This window comes from Pleurodeles waltl, chromosome 4_1 (genome assembly GCF_031143425.1).
Source record: "Pleurodeles waltl isolate 20211129_DDA chromosome 4_1, aPleWal1.hap1.20221129, whole genome shotgun sequence".
Classification (NCBI taxonomy): Eukaryota; Metazoa; Chordata; class Amphibia; order Caudata; family Salamandridae; genus Pleurodeles; species Pleurodeles waltl.
In genome coordinates, this window is record NC_090442.1 from 458287975 (window position 1) to 458307450 (window position 19476).

The window sequence follows — 19476 nt, forward strand, 5'->3', positions numbered from 1 at the left end:
AGCACTGGAATGGTGTGTGATGATGCACGCGTGGGACTGAGTAGGGTTTTACCCAGGTACTTAGGAGCATGTTAGTTGGAGCCTCATTGAATGGCTGCAGAGGCTCCTCAGAACTCAACTAGCCAACCTGCAGCACCACTGTGAGAGCATTTATTTGAACTTCCTCAGTAGCAAGTTGAAGATAAAGAACCTTTGCCGTCCTTCACATAACCATTGCAAAGGCAGATATGTCTTCTGTGGCAGGCCCTGGGGTGAACAAGTCAAGTGTCTGGGGAAGTATCCAGACTCCTGGCACCCTGGAGGTACTCATACCCGTTGCCCTCTAGGTAAGGCAGGGTAATGTCATCTCTAGCATCATAGCCCCATTATCGAAGTCTGTACTAAACACATGAAAAACATGAGCCTTCAAGAAGGAATAGGTATTGTGTTGGAGTCAGATGGGTAGTAAATAGGTGCGGATCAGATAATAGAGAATGCAACCTTGGTTGGGTGGGGTGGGTGGAGGGGTGCCATCTTTATGTCAGAAAGCACTCTGGTTTGGCTGTTGTCTAGTTTATTGCACCAACATTGGTGGTTCGGATTCTGGGGTGAGTTGCATCAACGGGGGGCGGGGGGTACCGGTACCGAAGATGGTCTGGAGCCCTGAGCGGATACAGAGGGCCCAACTGGTGCAGAGGGCAGAACTGTCAAGGGAAGCCCAGTTCAGAGGCCTCAGCTCCTTGGGGCTCGCAGGCAAGTCAGAGTGAGCCAGTAATGTGCCAAAAAGTTGCAGCATGGCTTCATGAAAGCCTTCTGTTTGTTAAAGCTTCCCGAACTGCCGTGCAAATTTTTGGGAGTCATGGAACAAAGGACAGAATCAACTCCGAAGTCGAATTACTTCAGAAACACGACCAGGAGGTACAATGAAACCCTCAAGGCCTTCTCATATAGAGAGTGGCGAGACAGGGCCCAGCTTGGACTTCATGAGTGTGTTCTTTAATTTGCTCAAGGACTTAGATTGTGAGGACGACCAGTCGTAAAAGCAACATCAGAACTGGGACCTACATTTAAACCTCAACCGATCCCGGGATGGGGTCTTGCAATTCTTGCCTCCAAATAGCTTAATTTTCCTGTGTCCAATGGCCTTGGGGTGCATCAAGGAACAATCATTGCAGTCCCGTGATATGTGGTACGACCCCAAACAAACCACTAATGGATCAATCACATGCATTTGTTTACCCTGTACATTTGGGAGGTGACCTTTTTCCCTTGCACACTGTTTATTGTAGATTTTTTCTTTATAAAGGAGTCTCAATAAGTGCAGGGGTAGAACTGGATCTGCTTCTGTTACTGCAGAAAGAAAGGATATAGTGTCAACACACATGGGTGGTGCCTATATAGGCCTGCACACATCGCATCTGGCAGAGAACAACGTTGTCACAGAGCCATCGGAACTCATATGCAGAGCAGTCACAATCTTTATTTCAGGTGATAGTTTCCACAGTAGGTAGACATGAGGGGTGTCTCAAACTGTTGAACTCAAAAACATAAGCACAATCGATAGTGAAGACCGTGCACCTGGCAACAATCAGCCTTAGGGAGTATGACTTCTAGGAGCGGACCATGCCTGAATGGTTCCCTCTGCACAACAAAGAACTCGGTCTCCACATCACCATGCTTTCCATCAAGCCCAGTGGTGGTCATCAGGAACAGATAATAATTTAATCCTCCTACACCTAATACTAAACCCAAACGTAAGGACTGCCAGCAAAACACTTACAGTTTAGAGATGCTCTCCCTCAGCCTCCATCTTGTGTCATGCTTTAGCAGGGGTGAATCAAATGGATCCCAAAAGCCTCACATTCACAAACTTCAAATCAATAAGGGTTCACACCACTCGGTGCACACACCACTCTCTCAGGGATGTCAGAGCAGGACCAATCACCTCATGGTAGTGAAAATTTATCAGTGTGAAGCCAGTAGCCATCTCACTCTGCAAGAACAGGAAAAAGGCATGTCCTGTATGACAGATCAGAGAAATAGCATGCTGGCACAACTGCTGCAGGATTCCAGACAGTAGTCCAGAGCCTTTGGGAGGATGACCCTCCAGACCACAGAGCCACATTCTGGGCGTCGTAAACTTTCACACAACCTAGGTCTCAGTGCGTGTGCACACCTGTCGTGTGTGTTGGGCAAAAAAAAACAAAAAACTGGGGTTGCTCAGATCAGGGGAGCTCACGTTTAAAAACACATAACGGTAGTACCTGTCATAAGCCCGGTCTAAGACATTCTGCTCTTGTTTTTTCTTCTCCACTCTAAATCTTATAAAATATTCGGCAATGGAAAACTGCCAATTATGTGTGGACCGGCAGAGAGACAGGGGTGGACTTTAGCAATGGAAATCTCACAGATACAATACAATGTCAATATCACAGTCTGCCAGTGGGCCTTGTGGCATTGAACTGAGCACTAGCAATAAACATTTGTCACCAGAATGAGGACAAAACGTAAGCATAGTTGTACAAGCAGTTGAATGGCCTAAACCTGGATGAAGCTTGCAGAAGACACAAGTGGGTCTGGAGCTCCTGAGGGTTATGTCAAAGGTTGATTTTGAGCAGACATCAAGCTGCCATGAACCTTCCAACTTGTGATCACGAAGGACAAAGGGCCAGAAAGACGTCTTAACGAAATTCTACACAAATAAAGGATGTGAAAATTAGTCTTCTACAGTTGTACCAGAAGAAACACAATGGCAAAATATACATATTTAAAAGGGATAGGTAATATTAATAAAAAAACTAATGATTAAATACATTGAAGTTGAATGTTAGGGAAACATCTGAACCATCTAAGCAGTGAACTCGTGCAAGGTGGTCCAGTGCCATAGGAGGTGCTTAACAATTTTCCTGGAGTTCTTTTCTACTCTCCATTTCTATGGTTATGTGATATTGGCAGCCTTTCTTCTCATAACGATGGTACAAACCATTGATTAAAATGTTCATGTAGAATATTTAATTATGTTCAAAGTTCATAGTGCACATACATATAAGAACAAATTCAAAGGAGGGAATGTATTGTATTTTTCCACACTGAATGGTCTACAGGAGCTCCTACATTTAACAGTTAGAGACTAAAGGCACAGGTGCCCAAGTGGGTCACCCTTGATCACAAAATATGGTCATGTGGTGGTGCCACGAAATAGAAATGGTCTTGAAGGTCCAGAATAAGAAAGTTAACTACAAGACCACATTTACATTTAAACATTCGCTATCAGTACAGGAACATGTCTAACTTCACAAAAATGCGTGACATATCTGGTTGAGTATGAAAATTAGAAAACCACAGGCTAAGTTTAAAGTCACTGTGGTTACAATACAAGTCACGTGCACATGATCAGATAATCACTGTTTACCTTTGAAATTCAGAGGCCAGATGCTGGGAGAGAGCTTCTGTGAAGTAGACTCCACCGATGGTTCCGTCTGTATTTGTGGAGAGAACACGGTACATCCCACTGTTTACTTCTATTATGGTAACAGACAGCGATGATCCACCCAGCTTATAGACCAGGACATTGCTTGAACATTAAAATAAAGAATACAATGGATTAGTGTGAAACATTACTATGACCCGGCTATTAAACAAATAAAATAAATGCTAAAACAACCATTTGGGGGCATTCTAATTGCTCAGGATACTGCCAGCGTTGTGTTACACCGTTATACAACACTTTAGGAATGGAAGCCAACAATTTTTCTATATTGCTACACAGTTTTCAGCAAGATGGGTCTAGTACACACAAACTGCAGATTCAGAGATTTACCCCTTGGAGCCTTCCCACTTCCCTGGGCAAATACCTTTTAATTAAAGAGGGAAGAAAACGTAGTGCTCCAGCATGAGTATCTTTTACAGATTCACATGCATAGATATCGATTTGCCAACATTCCAGTGGTAATGGACCTATAATCATGCAACACGGACCATAAAAGAAGTCACAGGCTTGAACCTTTGTCCTACCTTCAACCCCTCAACAGCCAAAATACAAAATGAAACGCCTAGGTTCACCTTTTATTCTTTCTACTGCCTTCATGACCCCTGGGAACGGTTTTAGTGTGAAGTCCTGAGGCACACTCCGGTAGTAGAAGCTAACCCTGGCTACCAATATTTGGTATTTTTGCAGTTTAGGGCTTGTTTGGTAGAAGGCCCAGGTACCTGAGAATAGGCAATGAGCTTAAAAGGCAGTCAGTGAGTGCCGCATTGTGAAGACATTACAAAGGTCAGCCGCACAGCCGTGCTTTGGATCCTCTGAAGCTTCAAGACCCGATATCTAGGACTCCTACATATACTTTTTTGCTTTGGAGCTGTGAGCAATAAAAGCAAGGCCCCAGTCTTCTGAATCTGTATCTTGACTTATAACCCTTGATCAAACCTGAGCCCAAGATTTACACCCACAGGGACGTTAGTAGAAAGATTTCCCGAAGAGAAGGGCCAGACGGCCTTAGATTAAACAGAGCAATTGTCACAGACAAAGGATTACAGTATTTGGAACACAGAGTTTGAGAAAATTAGTGGTCATCTAATTCTGTTCTACTGCGATTAATTCTTTAAGAGTTAAAGTGATGCTGAATGAAGGGTTGTTGAACTTCAGGAGGATCCAAAGGTTGTCAGCATAACTCAACATCTGGAAGCCACAGCTCCTAATCAGTTGTCCAAGAGGTTGAAGAAGAAAGGGTGAAAGAGCAGATCCTATGTAGTACTGAACTCTGTCCCCCCGGATCCTTGTCTGGTAAACCGGAAATTGGATCTGTACAAGTAACTTAATTGAGGTGGGTTTGGGGTAATTTTTGGGATGTTAAACTCTACATAAGAGGCTTCAGCCTTTAACCCATGGTTCGGTCAGTAAAGGAAATTGTGTATCTGTAGCACAAAGCCCAAATCCTTGTGGCGGAAAGTCACTGCAGAAAAGCAAAGACCTGACGAGTTCTGAAGTTCCCGACATCATTCGGAGCGCAGGCATTAGGGTGAATGTTATTATAAATATTACACATGGAAAATAAGAGCTATAAAAATATTTACAATCATATTTCAGACCCAAAATGTATTTTCATATGTATTCAAACTAATCTTTTTTTTTTACCTACCTGTAAATAAAATGTGAGGATTGTGGTGTATTATATGGTATGGTTACATGACCTTATCGTGTATCCACTCGCAAAACTGTCTTGGGTCCAGTCAGGCTTGTTTATAAAACCCTAGATCAACCCTGGGTAGCTGCAGCTTTAAGCAGCAAGGATTAAACAAATCAACCAGTATAAAGCAGTTAGAAGCACCGAATAATGAAATAAGAAAGTCACACAACATGAAAGAAATCCAACGTCAATTTATAAAAATAGATTATATTTGATTAATTTTAGACACCAAGATGAGCAAAATCCATCAAATGCTTTTGGACATACACATTTTAAAGTAAAACGTAAATCCTTGCTTTTCAGTCCACAGCGCAAACAAGCATTGGTACCCGTAATATTTTGAAATGTTTGAAAGAGTTGTGTTCAGTTACTCTGGCCCGAGTGGGGAAACCAAATTCTGCAGGAAGAAGGTCAGAGGGTCACTAAGGAGTATTTGCACAATTACCTGGTCACCAATGCAGGATCAAGTCCAGTTCCACACTTCACAGCAAAATTGCCATAGACTTCAGTGGAGTTGTCCTGATGCTGGAGATGCTGGATGCTGAAAGATGCTCTGGGTGCTGTGAGGTCAACTGGGGTGTCCTTGCGGTTATTCCTCGTCCATGAGTATATGGTGGGGCAACTTTAGCAACTGGGGTCAGTGTCCCTCAAAGATCTCTGAGCCAGTAAGCCAGCTCCGGCTGGGCAACTGATCTCCGTACAGAGTGAGGCCAGAGGTATCCTTACGTGAAAGGCTGGTGTGAACAATCTGGACTTAGACAACACTCCTGGGTGTAGCAGACTCAGGTGAAACTTTTGGCCACTGAGGATGCTCTCTTGGGTCACTCAGCACCAGTCAGTGGAGATTCGCAGAATGTGTCTACTGCTTTGCACATTTGGGATTCTTCAGCTTTGCTGGCCCTGGTCCCGTTCCAGGGGGTCAGCCGACTGACCCTTGGAGTCACTTCTTTGGTCTGGGGCTCAGGAGTAATTTTTTCACGAGACAGGAACCACAGTGTAAGGAAATGCCTCCTTGGCATGGTTGCCCCCTGACTTTTTGCCTTTGCTGATGCTATGTTTACAATTGAAAGTGTGCTGAGGCCTGCTAACCAGGCCCCAGCACCAGTGTTCTTTCCCTAACCTGTACTTTTGTATCCACAATTGGCAGACCCTGGCATCCAGATAAGTCCCTTGTAACTGGTACTTCTAGTACCAAGGGCCCTGATGCCAAGGAAGGTCTCTAAGGGCTGCAGCATGTCTTATGCCACCCTGGAGACCTCTCACTCAGCACAGACACACTGCTTGCCAGCTTGTGTGTGCTAGTGAGGACAAAACGAGTAAGTCGACATGGCACTCCCCTCAGGGTGCCATGCCAGCCTCTCACTGCCTATGCAGTATAGGTAAGACACCCCTCTAGCAGGCCTTACAGCCCTAAGGCAGGGTGCACTATACCATAGGTGAGGGTACCAGTGCATGAGCATGGTACCCCTACAGTGTCTAAACAAAACCTTAGACATTGTAAGTGCAGGGTAGCCATAAGAGTATATGGTCTGGGAGTCTGTCAAACACGAACTCCACAGCACCATAATGGCTACACTGAAAACTGGGAAGTTTGGTATCAAACTTCTCAGCACAATAAATGCACACTGATGCCAGTGTACATTTTATTGTAAAATACACCCCAGAGGGCACCTTAGAGGTGCCCCCTGAAACCTATCCGACTATCTGTGTAGGCTGACTGGTTCCAGCAGCCTGCCACACTAGAGACATGTTGCTGGCCCCATGGGGAGAGTGCCTTTGTCACTCTGAGGCCAGTAACAAAGCCTGCACTGGGTGGAGATGCTAACACCTCCCCCAGGCAGGAGCTGTAACACCTGGCGGTGAGCCTCAAAGGCTCACCCCTTTGTCACAGCCCAGCAGGGCACTCCAGCTTAGTGGAGTTGCCCGCCCCCTCCGGCCACGGCCCCCACTTTTGGCAGCAAGGCTGGAGGGAACAAAGAAAGCAACAAGGAGGAGTCACTGGCCAGTCAGGACAGCCCCTAAGGTGTCCTGAGCTGAGGTGACTCTGACTTTTAGAAATCCTCCATCTTGCAGGTGGAGGATTCCCCCAATAGGGTTAGGATTGTGACCCCCTCCCCTTGGGAGGAGGCACAAAGAGGGTGTACCCACCCTCAGGGCTAGTAGCCATTGGCTACTAACCCCCCAGACCTAAACACGCCCTTAAATTTAGTATTTAAGGGCTACCCTGAACCCTAGAAAATTAGATTCCTGCAACTACAAGAAGAAGGACTGCCTAGCTGAAAAACCCCTGCAGAGGAAGACCAGAAGACGACAACTGCCTTGGCTCCAGAAACTCACCGGCCTGTCTCCTGCCTTCCAAAGATCCTGCTCCAGCGACGCCTTCCAAAGGGACCAGCGACCTCGACATCCTCTGAGGACTGCCCCTGCTTCAAAAAGACAAGAAACTCCCGAGGACAGCAGACCTGCTCCAAGAAAAGCTGCAACTTTGTTTCCAGCAGCTTTAAAGAACCCTGCAAGCTCCCCGCAAGAAGCGTGAGACTTGCAACACTGCACCCGGCGACCCCGACTCGGCTGGTGGCGATCCAACACCTCAGGAGGGACCCCAGGACTACTCTAAGACTGTGAGTACAAAAACCTGTCCCCCCTGAGCCCCCACAGCGCCGCCTGCAGAGGGAATCCCCGAGGCTTCCCCTGACCGCGACTCTTTGAATCCAAAGTCCCGACACCTGGGAGAGACCCTGCACCCGCAGCCCCCAGGACCTGAAGGACCGGACTTTCACTGGAGGAGTGACCCCCAGGAGTCCCTCTCCCTTGCCCAAGTGGAGGTTTCCCCGAGGAACCCCCCCCTTGCCTGCCAGCAGCGCTGGAGAGATCCCTAGATCTCCCATTGACTTCCATTACAAACCCGACGCTTGTTTCTACACTGCACCCGGCCGCCCCCGCGCTGCTGAGGGTGAAATTTCTGTGTGGGCTTGTGTCCCCCCCGGTGCCCTACAAAACCCCCCTGGTCTGCCCTCCGAAGACGCGGGTACTTACCTGCAAGCAGACCGGAACCGGGGCACCCCCTTCTCTCCATTCTAGCCTATGTGTTTTGGGCACCACTTTGAACTCTGCACCTGACCGGCCCTGAGCTGCTGGTGTGGTGACTTTGGGGTTGCTCTGAACCCCCAACGGTGGGCTACCTTGGACCAAGAACTGAACCCTGTAAGTGTCTTACTTACCTGGTAAAACTAACAAAAACTTACCTCCCCTAGGAACTGTGAAAATTGCACTAAGTGTCCACTTTTAAAACAGCTATTTGTCAATAACTTGAAAAGTATACATGCAATTTTTATGATTTAAAGTTCCTAAAGTACTTACCTGCAATACCTTTCGAATGAGATATTACATGTAGAATTTGAACCTGTGGTTCTTAAAATAAACTAAGAAAAGATATTTTTCTATATAAAAACCTATTGGCTGGATTTGTCTCTGAGTGTGTGTACCTCATTTATTGTCTATGTGTATGTACAACAAATGCTTAACACTACTCCTTGGATAAGCCTACTGCTCGACCACACTACCACAAAATAGAGCATTAGTATTATCTATTTTTACCACTATTTTACCTCTAAGGGGAACCCTTGGACTCTGTGCATGCTATTCCTTACTTTGAAATAGCACATACAGAGCCAACTTCCTACATTGGTGGCAGCGGTGGGATACAAGACTTTGCATTTGCTGGACTACTCAGCCAATACCTGATCACACGACAAATTCCAAAATTGTCATTAGAAATTGATTTTTGCAACTTGAAAAGTTTTCTAAATTCTTAAAAGACCTGCTAGGGCCTTGTGTTAGATCCTGTTTAGCATTTCTTTTAGAGTTTAAAAGTTTGTAAAAGTTTGAATTAGATTCTAGAACCAGTTGTAGATTCTTAAAAAGTATTCCAACTTTTAGAAGCAAAATGTCTAGCACAGATGTGACTGTGGTGGAACTCGACACCACACCTTACCTCCATCTTAAGATGAGGGAGCTAAGGTCACTCTGTAAAATAAAGAAAATAACAATGGGCCCCAAACCTACCAAAATACAGCTCCAGGAGCTTTTGGCAGAGTTTGAAAAGGCCAACCCCTCTGAGGGTGGCAACTCAGAGGAAGAGGATAGTGACTTGGAGGATAATTCCCCCCTACCAGTCCTATCTAGGGAGAACAGGGTCCCTCAAACCCTGACTCCTAAAATAATAGTCAGAGATGCTGGTTCCCTCACAGGAGAGACCAACACCTCTGAAATCACTGAGGATAGCCCCAGTGAAGAGGACATCCAGTTAGCCAGGATGGCCAAAAGATTGGCTTTGGAAAGACAGATCCTAGCCATAGAGAGGGAAAGACAAGAGATGGGCCTAGGACCCATCAATGGTGGCAGCAACATAAATAGGGTCAGAGATTCTCCTGACATGTTGAAAATCCCTAAAGGGATTGTAACTAAATATGAAGATGGTGATGACATCACCAAATGGTTCACAGCTTTTGAGAGGGCTTGTGTAACCAGAAAAGTGAACAGATCTCACTGGGGTGCTCTCCTTTGGGAAATGTTCACAGGAAAGTGTAGGGATAGACTCCTCACACTCTCTGGACAAGATGCAGAATCTTATGACCTCATGAAGGGTACCCTGATTGAGGGCTTTGGATTCTCCACTGAGGAGTATAGGATTAGATTCAGGGGGGCTCAAAAATCCTCGAGCCAGACCTGGGTTGACTTTGTAGACTACTCAGTGAAAACACTAGATGGTTGGATTCAAGGCAGTGGTGTAAGTAATTATGATGGGCTGTACAATTTATTTGTGAAAGAACACCTGTTAAGTAATTGTTTCAATGATAAACTGCATCAGCATCTGGTAGACCTAGGACCAATTTCTCCCCAAGAATTGGGAAAGAAGGCGGACCATTGGGTCAAGACAAGGGTGTCCAAGACTTCAACAGGGGGTGACCAAAAGAAAGGGGTCACAAAGACTCCCCAGGGGAAGGGTGATGAGACAACCAAAACTAAAAATAGTAAAGAGTCTTCTACAGGCCCCCAAAAACCTGCACAGGAGGGTGGGCCCAGAGCCTCTTCACAAAACAATGGGTACAAGGGTAAAAACTTTGATCCCAAAAAGGCCTGGTGTCATAGCTGTAAACAGCATGGACACCAAACTGGAGACAAGGCCTGTCCCAAGAAAGGTTCCACTCCAAACTCCCATCCAGGTAACACTGGTATGGCTAGTCTCCAAGTGGGATCAACAGTGTGCCCAGAGCAAATCAGGGTCCACACTGAAGCTACTCTAGTTTCTGAGGGTGGGGTGGATTTAGCCACACTAGCTGTCTGGCCGCCTAACATGCAAAAATACAGACAGCAACTCTTAATTAATGGGACTAGAATAGAGGGCCTGAGGGATACAGGTGCCAGTGTCACCATGGTGACAGAGAAACTGGTTTCCCCTGGCCAATACCTGACTGGAAAAACTTACACAGTCACCAACGCTGACAATCAGAGAAAAGTACATCCCATGGCAATGGTTACTTTAGAATGGGGAGGGGTCAATGGCCTGAAACAGGTGGTGGTCTCCTCAAATATCCCAGTGGACTGTCTGCTTGGAAATGACCTGGAGTCCTCAGCATGGGCTGAGGTAGAGCTAAAAACCCATGCAGCAATGCTGGGTATCCCTGAACTGGTGTGTGTGAAAACAAGAGCACAATGCAAGGCACAGGGTGAACAAGTAGAGCTGGAGTCTGGAAGAATGGCCCAGCCTACCAAGAGAACAGGGAAGTCAGTTGGGAGACCAACTGCAACACAGCAAAAGAAAGGGAACCTCTCTTCTCAGGAAGAAGTTCTGCCCTCTGAGGGAACTGAGCCTTTGGAGCTTGAACCTTATCAGGTTGAGCTCTTAGGCCCAGGGGGACCCTCAAGGGAGGAGCTGTGTAAGGGACAAGAAACCTGTCCCTCTCTTGAAGGCCTTAGGCAGCAAGCTGCTGAAGAGTCCAAAGGCAAGAAAAATGGAACACATAGGGTCTATTGGGAAGATGGACTCCTGTACACTGAGGCCAGAGACCCCAAACCTGGTGCCACTAGGAGAGTGGTAGTGCCTCAGCTGTTCAGGAAGTTCATCCTAACATTGGCCCATGACATTCCCCTTGCTGGACATTTGGGACAAACCAAGACGTGGGAGAGGTTAGTCAACCACTTCTACTGGCCCAATATGTCCAACATGGTTAAGGAGTTTTGCCTCTCCTGCCCCACCTGTCAAGCCAGTGGTAAGACAGGTGGGCATCCAAAGGCCCCCCTCATTCCACTTCCAGTGGTGGGGGTGCCCTTTGAAAGAGTGGGTGTGGACATAGTTGGTCCACTAGAACCTCCCACAGCCTCAGGAAATATGTATATCCTGGTAGTAGTGGATCATGCTACCAGGTATCCTGAAGCTATTCCCCTTAGGTCGACTACTGCCCCTGCAGTAGCCAAGGCCCTCATTGGTATCTTTACCAGAGTGGGTTTCCCTAAGGAGGTGGTGTCTGACAGAGGTACCAACTTCATGTCAGCATATCTAAAGCACATGTGGAATGAGTGTGGAGTGACTTATAAATTCACTACACCTTACCATCCACAAACTAATGGCTTAGTTGAGAGATTCAACAAGACATTAAAGGGCATGATCATGGGGCTCCCAGAAAAACTCAAAAGGAGATGGGATGTCCTCCTGCCATGTCTGCTTTTCGCTTACAGGGAAGTACCACAGAAGGGAGTAGGGTTCTCACCCTTTGAACTTCTGTTTGGTCATCCTGTAAGGGGACCACTTGCCCTTGTTAAAGAAGGCTGGGAGAGACCTCTCCATGAGCCTAAACAGGACATAGTGGACTATGTACTTGGCCTTCGCTCTAGAATGGCAGAGTACATGGAAAAGGCAACCAAAAACCTTGAGGCCAGCCAACAACTCCAGAAGTTTTGGTATGACCAAAAGGCTGCACTGGTTGAGTTCCAACCAGGGCAGAAAGTCTGGGTTCTGGAGCCTGTGGCTCCCAGGGCACTCCAGGACAAATGGAGTGGCCCTTACCCAGTACTAGAAAGGAAGAGTCAGGTCACCTACCTGGTGGACCTGGGCACAAGCAGGAGCCCCAAGAGGGTGATCCATGTGAACCGCCTTAAGCTCTTCCATGACAGGGCTGATGTGAATCTGTTGATGGTAACAGATGAGGATCAGGAGGCAGAGAGTGAACCTCTCCCTGATCTTCTGTCATCAGACCCAAAAGATGGCACAGTAGATGGAGTGATCTACTCAGACACCCTCTCTGGCCAACAGCAGGCTGATTGTAGGAGAGTCCTACAACAGTTTCCTGAGCTTTTCTCCCTAACCCCTGGTCAGACACACCTGTGTACCCATGATGTGGACACAGGAGACAGCATGCCTGTCAAGAACAAAATCTTCAGACAGTCTGACCATGTTAAGGAAAGCATCAAGGTGGAAGTCCACAAGATGCTGGAATTGGGAGTGATTGAGCGCTCTGACAGCCCCTGGGCTAGCCCAGTGGTCTTAGTCCCCAAACCTCACACCAAAGATGGAAAGAAAGAGATGAGGTTTTGTGTGGACTACAGAGGGCTCAATTCTGTCACCAAGACAGATGCCCATCCAATTCCAAGAGCTGATGAGCTCATTGATAAATTAGGTGCTGCCAAATTTCTAAGTACCTTTGACTTGACAGCAGGGTACTGGCAAATAAAAATGGCACCTGGAGCAAAAGAAAAGACAGCATTCTCCACACCTGATGGGCATTATCAGTTTACTGTTATGCCCTTTGGTTTAAAGAATGCCCCTGCCACCTTCCAAAGGTTGGTGAATCAAGTCCTTGCTGGCTTGGAGTCCTTTAGCACAGCTTATCTTGATGATATTGCTGTCTTTAGCTCCACCTGGCAGGATCACCTGGTCCACCTGAGGAAGGTTTTGAAGGCTCTGCAATCTGCAGGCCTCTCTATCAAGGCATCCAAATGCCAGATAGGGCAGGGAACTGTGGTTTACTTGGGCCACCTTGTAGGTGGAGGCCAAGTTCAGCCACTCCAACCCAAGATCCAGACTATTCTGGACTGGGTAGCTCCGAAAACCCAGACTCAAGTCAGGGCATTCCTTGGCTTGACTGGGTACTACAGGAGGTTTGTGAAGGGATATGGATCCATTGTGACAGCCCTCACTGAGCTCACCTCCAAGAAAATGCCCAAGAAAGTGAACTGGACTGTGGAATGCCAACAGGCCTTTGACACCCTGAAACAAGCAATGTGCTCAGCACCAGTTCTAAAAGCTCCAGATTATTCTAAGCAGTTCATTGTGCAGACAGATGCCTCTGAACATGGGATAGGGGCAGTTTTGTCCCAAACAAATGATGATGGCCTTGACCAGCCTGTTGCTTTCATTAGCAGGAGGTTACTCCCCAGGGAGCAGCGTTGGAGTGCCATTGAGAGGAAGGCCTTTGCTGTGGTTTGGTCCCTGAAGAAGCTGAGACCATACCTCTTTGGGACTCACTTCCTAGTTCAAACTGACCACAGACCTCTCAAATGGCTGATGCAAATGAAAGGTGAAAATCCTAAACTGTTGAGGTGGTCCATCTCCCTACAGGGAATGGACTTTATAGTGGAACACAGACCTGGGACTGCCCATGCCAATGCAGATGGCCTTTCCAGGTTCTTCCACTTAGAAAATGAAGACTCTCTTGGGAAAGGTTAGTCTCATCCTCTTTCGTTTGGGGGGGGGGGTTGTGTAAGGAAATGCCTCCTTGGCATGGTTGCCCCCTGACTTTTTGCCTTTGCTGATGCTATGTTTACAATTGAAAGTGTGCTGAGGCCTGCTAACCAGGCCCCAGCACCAGTGTTCTTTCCCTAACCTGTACTTTTGTATCCACAATTGGCAGACCCTGGCATCCAGATAAGTCCCTTGTAACTGGTACTTCTAGTACCAAGGGCCCTGATGCCAAGGAAGGTCTCTAAGGGCTGCAGCATGTCTTATGCCACCCTGGAGACCTCTCACTCAGCACAGACACACTGCTTGCCAGCTTGTGTGTGCTAGTGAGGACAAAACGAGTAAGTCGACATGGCACTCCCCTCAGGGTGCCATGCCAGCCTCTCACTGCCTATGCAGTATAGGTAAGACACCCCTCTAGCAGGCCTTACAGCCCTAAGGCAGGGTGCACTATACCATAGGTGAGGGTACCAGTGCATGAGCATGGTACCCCTACAGTGTCTAAACAAAACCTTAGACATTGTAAGTGCAGGGTAGCCATAAGAGTATATGGTCTGGGAGTCTGTCAAACACGAACTCCACAGCACCATAATGGCTACACTGAAAACTGGGAAGTTTGGTATCAAACTTCTCAGCACAATAAATGCACACTGATGCCAGTGTACATTTTATTGTAAAATACACCCCAGAGGGCACCTTAGAGGTGCCCCCTGAAACCTATCCGACTATCTGTGTAGGCTGACTGGTTCCAGCAGCCTGCCACACTAGAGACATGTTGCTGGCCCCATGGGGAGAGTGCCTTTGTCACTCTGAGGCCAGTAACAAAGCCTGCACTGGGTGGAGATGCTAACACCTCCCCCAGGCAGGAGCTGTAACACCTGGCGGTGAGCCTCAAAGGCTCACCCCTTTGTCACAGCCCAGCAGGGCACTCCAGCTTAGTGGAGTTGCCCGCCCCCTCCGGCCACGGCCCCCACTTTTGGCGGCAAGGCTGGAGGGAACAAAGAAAGCAACAAGGAGGAGTCACTGGCCAGTCAGGACAGCCCCTAAGGTGTCCTGAGCTGAGGTGACTGACTTTTAGAAATCCTCCATCTTGCAGGTGGAGGATTCCCCCAATAGGGTTAGGATTGTGACCCCCTCCCCTTGGGAGGAGGCACAAAGAGGGTGTACCCACCCTCAGGGCTAGTAGCCATTGGCTACTAACCCCCCAGACCTAAACACGCCCTTAAATTTAGTATTTAAGGGCTACCCTGAACCCTAGAAAATTAGATTCCTGCAACTACAAGAAGAAGGACTGCCTAGCTGAAAAACCCCTGCAGAGGAAGACCAGAAGACGACAACTGCCTTGGCTCCAGAAACTCACCGGCCTGTCTCCTGCCTTCCAAAGATCCTGCTCCAGCGACGCCTTCCAAAGGGACCAGCGACCTCGACATCCTCTGAGGACTGCCCCTGCTTCAAAAAGACAAGAAACTCCCGAGGACAGCGGACCTGCTCCAAGAAAAGCTGCAACTTTGTTTCCAGCAGCTTTAAAGAACCCTGCAAGCTCCCCGCAAGAAGCGTGAGACTTGCAACACTGCACCCGGCGACCCCGACTCGGCTGGTGGCGATCCAACACCTCAGGAGGGACCCCAGGACTACTCTAAGACTGTGAGTACAAAAACCTGTCCCCCCTGAGCCCCCACAGCGCCGCCTGCAGAGGGAATCCCCGAGGCTTCCCCTGACCGCGACTCTTTGAATCCAAAGTCCCGACACCTGGGAGAGACCCTGCACCCGCAGCCCCCAGGACCTGAAGGACCGGACTTTCACTGGAGGAGTGACCCCCAGGAGTCCCTCTCCCTTGCCCAAGTGGAGGTTTCCCCGAGGAACCCCCCCCTTGCCTGCCAGCAGCGCTGGAGAGATCCCTAGATCTCCCATTGACTTCCATTACAAACCCGACGCTTGTTTCTACACTGCACCCGGCCGCCCCCGCGCTGCTGAGGGTGAAATTTCTGTGTGGGCTTGTGTCCCCCCCGGTGCCCTACAAAACCCCCCTGGTCTGCCCTCCGAAGACGCGGGTACTTACCTGCAAGCAGACCGGAACCGGGGCACCCCCTTCTCTCCATTCTAGCCTATGTGTTTTGGGCACCACTTTGAACTCTGCACCTGACCGGCCCTGAGCTGCTGGTGTGGTGACTTTGGGGTTGCTCTGAACCCCCAACGGTGGGCTACCTTGGACCAAGAACTGAACCCTGTAAGTGTCTTACTTACCTGGTAAAACTAACAAAAACTTACCTCCCCTAGGAACTGTGAAAATTGCACTAAGTGTCCACTTTTAAAACAGCTATTTGTCAATAACTTGAAAAGTATACATGCAATTTTTATGATTTAATGTTCCTAAAGTACTTACCTGCAATACCTTTCGAATGAGATATTACATGTAGAATTTGAACCTGTGGTTCTTAAAATAAACTAAGAAAAGATATTTTTCTATATAAAAACCTATTGGCTGGATTTGTCTCTGAGTGTGTGTACCTCATTTATTGTCTATGTGTATGTACAACAAATGCTTAACACTACTCCTTGGATAAGCCTACTGCTCGACCACACTACCACAAAATAGAGCATTAGTATTATCTATTTTTACCACTATTTTACCTCTAAGGGGAACCCTTGGACTCTGTGCATGCTATTCCTTACTTTGAAATAGCACATACAGAGCCAACTTCCTACAGTGAACCTCTCCCTGATCTTCTGTCATCAGACCCAAAAGATGGCACAGTAGATGGAGTGATCTACTCAGACACCCTCTCTGGCCAACAGCAAGCTGATTGTAGGAGAGTCCTACAACAGTTTCCTGAAATCTTCTCCTTAACCCCTGGTCAGACACACCTGTGTACCCATGATGTGGACACAGGAGACAGCATGCCTGTCAAAAACAAAATCTTTAGACAGTCTGACCATGTTAAAGAAAGCATCAAGGTGGAAGTCCACAAGATGCTGGACTTGGGAGTAATTGAGCGCTCTGACAGCCCCTGGGCTAGCCCAGTGGTCTTAGTCCCCAAACCTCACACCAAAGATGGAAAGAAAGAGATGAGGTTTTGTGTGGACTACAGAGGGCTCAATTCTGTCACCAAGACAGATGCTCATCCAATTCCAAGAGCTGATGAGCTCATAGATAAATTAGGTGCTGCCAAATTCTTAAGTACCTTTGACTTGACAGCAGGGTACTGGCAAATAAAAATGGCACCTGGAGCAAAAGAGAAAACAGCATTCTCCACACCTGATGGGCATTATCAGTTTACTGTTATGCCCTTTGGTTTAAAGAATGCCCCTGCCACGTTCCAAAGGTTGGTGAATCAAGTCCTTGCTGGCTTGGAGTCCTTTAGCACAGCTTATCTTGATGATATTGCTGTCTTTAGCTCCACCTGGCAGGATCACCTGGTCCACCTGAAGAAGGTTTTGAAGGCTCTGCAATCTGCAGGCCTCTCTATCAAGGCATCCAAATGCCAGATAGGGCAGGGAACTGTGGTTTACTTGGGACACCTTGTAGGTGGAGGCCAAGTTCAGCCACTCCAACCCAAGATCCAGACTATTCTGGACTGGGTAGCTCCAAAAACCCAGACTCAAGTCAGGGCATTCCTTGGCTTGACTGGGTATTACCGGAGGTTTGTGAAGGGATATGGATCCATTGTGACAGCCCTCACTGAACTCACCTCCAAGAAAATGCCCAAGAAAGTGAACTGGACTGTGGAATGCCAACAGGCCTTTGACACCCTGAAACAAGCAATGTGCTCAGCACCAGTTCTAAAAGCTCCAGATTATTCTAAGCAGTTCATTGTGCAGACTGATGCCTCTGAACATGGGATAGGGGCAGTTTTGTCCCAAACAAATGATGATGGCCTTGACCAGCCTGTTGCTTTCATTAGCAGGAGGTTACTCCCCAGGGAGCAGCGTTGGAGTGCCATTGAGAGGGAGGCCTTTGCTGTGGTTTGGTCCCTGAAGAAGCTGAGACCATACCTCTTTGGGACTCACTTCCTAGTTCAAACTGACCACAGACCTCTCAAATGGCTGATGCAAATGAAAGGTGAAAATCCTAAACTGTTGAGGTGGTCCATCTCCCTACAGGGAATGGACTTTATAGTGGAACACAGACCTGGGACTGCCCATGCCAATGCAGATGGCCTTTCCAGGTTCTTCCACTTAGAAAATGAAGACTCTCTTGGGAAAGGTTAGTCTCATCCTCTTTCGTTTGGGGGGGGGGCTTGTGTAAGGAAATGCCTCCTTGGCATGGTTGCCCCCTGACTTTTTGCCTTTGCTGATGCTATGTTTACAATTGAAAGTGTGCTGAGGCCTGCTAACCAGGCCCCAGCACCAGTGTTCTTTCCCTAACCTGTACTTTTGTATCCACAATTGGCAGACCCTGGCATCCAGATAAGTCCCTTGTAACTGGTACTTCTAGTACCAAGGGCCCTGATGCCAAGGAAGGTCTCTAAGGGCTGCAGCATGTCTTATGCCACCCTGGAGACCTCCCACTCAGCACAGACACACTGCTTGCCAGCTTGTGTGTGCTAGTGAGGACAAAACGAGTAAGTCGACATGGCACTCCCCTCAGGGTGCCATGCCAGCCTCTCACTGCCTATGCAGTATGGGTAAGACACCCCTCTAGCAGGCCTTACAGCCCTAAGGCAGGGTGCACTATACCATAGGTGAGGGTACCAGTGCATGAGCATGGTACCCCTACAGTGTCTAAACAAAACCTTAGACATTGTAAGTGCAGGGTAGCCATAAGAGTATATGGTCTGGGAGTCTGTCAAACACGAACTCCACAGCACCATAATGGCTACACTGAAAACTGGGAAGTTTGGTATCAAACTTCTCAGCACAATAAATGCACACTGATGCCAGTGTACATTTTATTGTAAAATACACCACAGAGGGCACCTTAGAGGTGCCCCCTGAAACTTAACCAACTATCTGTGTAGGCTGACTGGTTCCAGCAGCCTGCCACACTAGAGACATGTTGCTGGCCCCATGGGGAGAGTGCCTTTGTCACTCTGAGGCCAGTAACAAAGCCTGCACTGGGTGGAGATGCTAACACCTCCCCCAGGCAGGAGCTGTAACACCTGGCGGTGAGCCTCAAAGGCTCACCCCTTTGTCACAGCCCAGCAGGGCACTCCAGCTTAGTGGAGTTGCCCGCCCCCTCCGGCCACGGCCCCCACTTTTGGCGGCAAGGCTGGAGGGAACAAAGAAAGCAACAAGGAGGAGTCACTGGCCAGTCAGGACAGCCCCTAAGGTGTCCTGAGCTGAGGTGACTCTTACTTTTAGAAATCCTCCATCTTGCAGATGGAGGATTCCCCCAATAGGGTTAGGATTGTGACCCCCTCCCCTTGGGAGGAGGCACAAAGAGGGTGTACCCACCCTCAGGGCTAGTAGCCATTGGCTACTAACCCCCCAGACCTAAACACGCCCTTAAATTTAGTATTTAAGGGCTACCCTGAACCCTAGAAAATTAGATTCCTGCAACTACAAGAAGAAGGACTGCCTAGCTGAAAAACCCCTGCAGAGGAAGACCAGAAGACGACAACTGCCTTGGCTCCA

At 48.0% G+C, this 19476-nt stretch overlaps 1 protein-coding gene across 1 annotated transcript in view; it reads right to left on the reverse strand.

Moving 5' to 3' along the window:
* The window catches only part of HSPA14 (heat shock protein family A (Hsp70) member 14), a 187752-nt gene that overhangs the window by 126704 nt on the left and 41572 nt on the right, over positions 1–19476 (reverse strand). The window contains exon 8 of the mRNA XM_069228724.1: positions 3392–3553. Within this exon, the coding sequence (XP_069084825.1) occupies positions 3392–3553 (162 nt within the window). The remainder of the gene's footprint in view (positions 1–3391; positions 3554–19476) is intronic.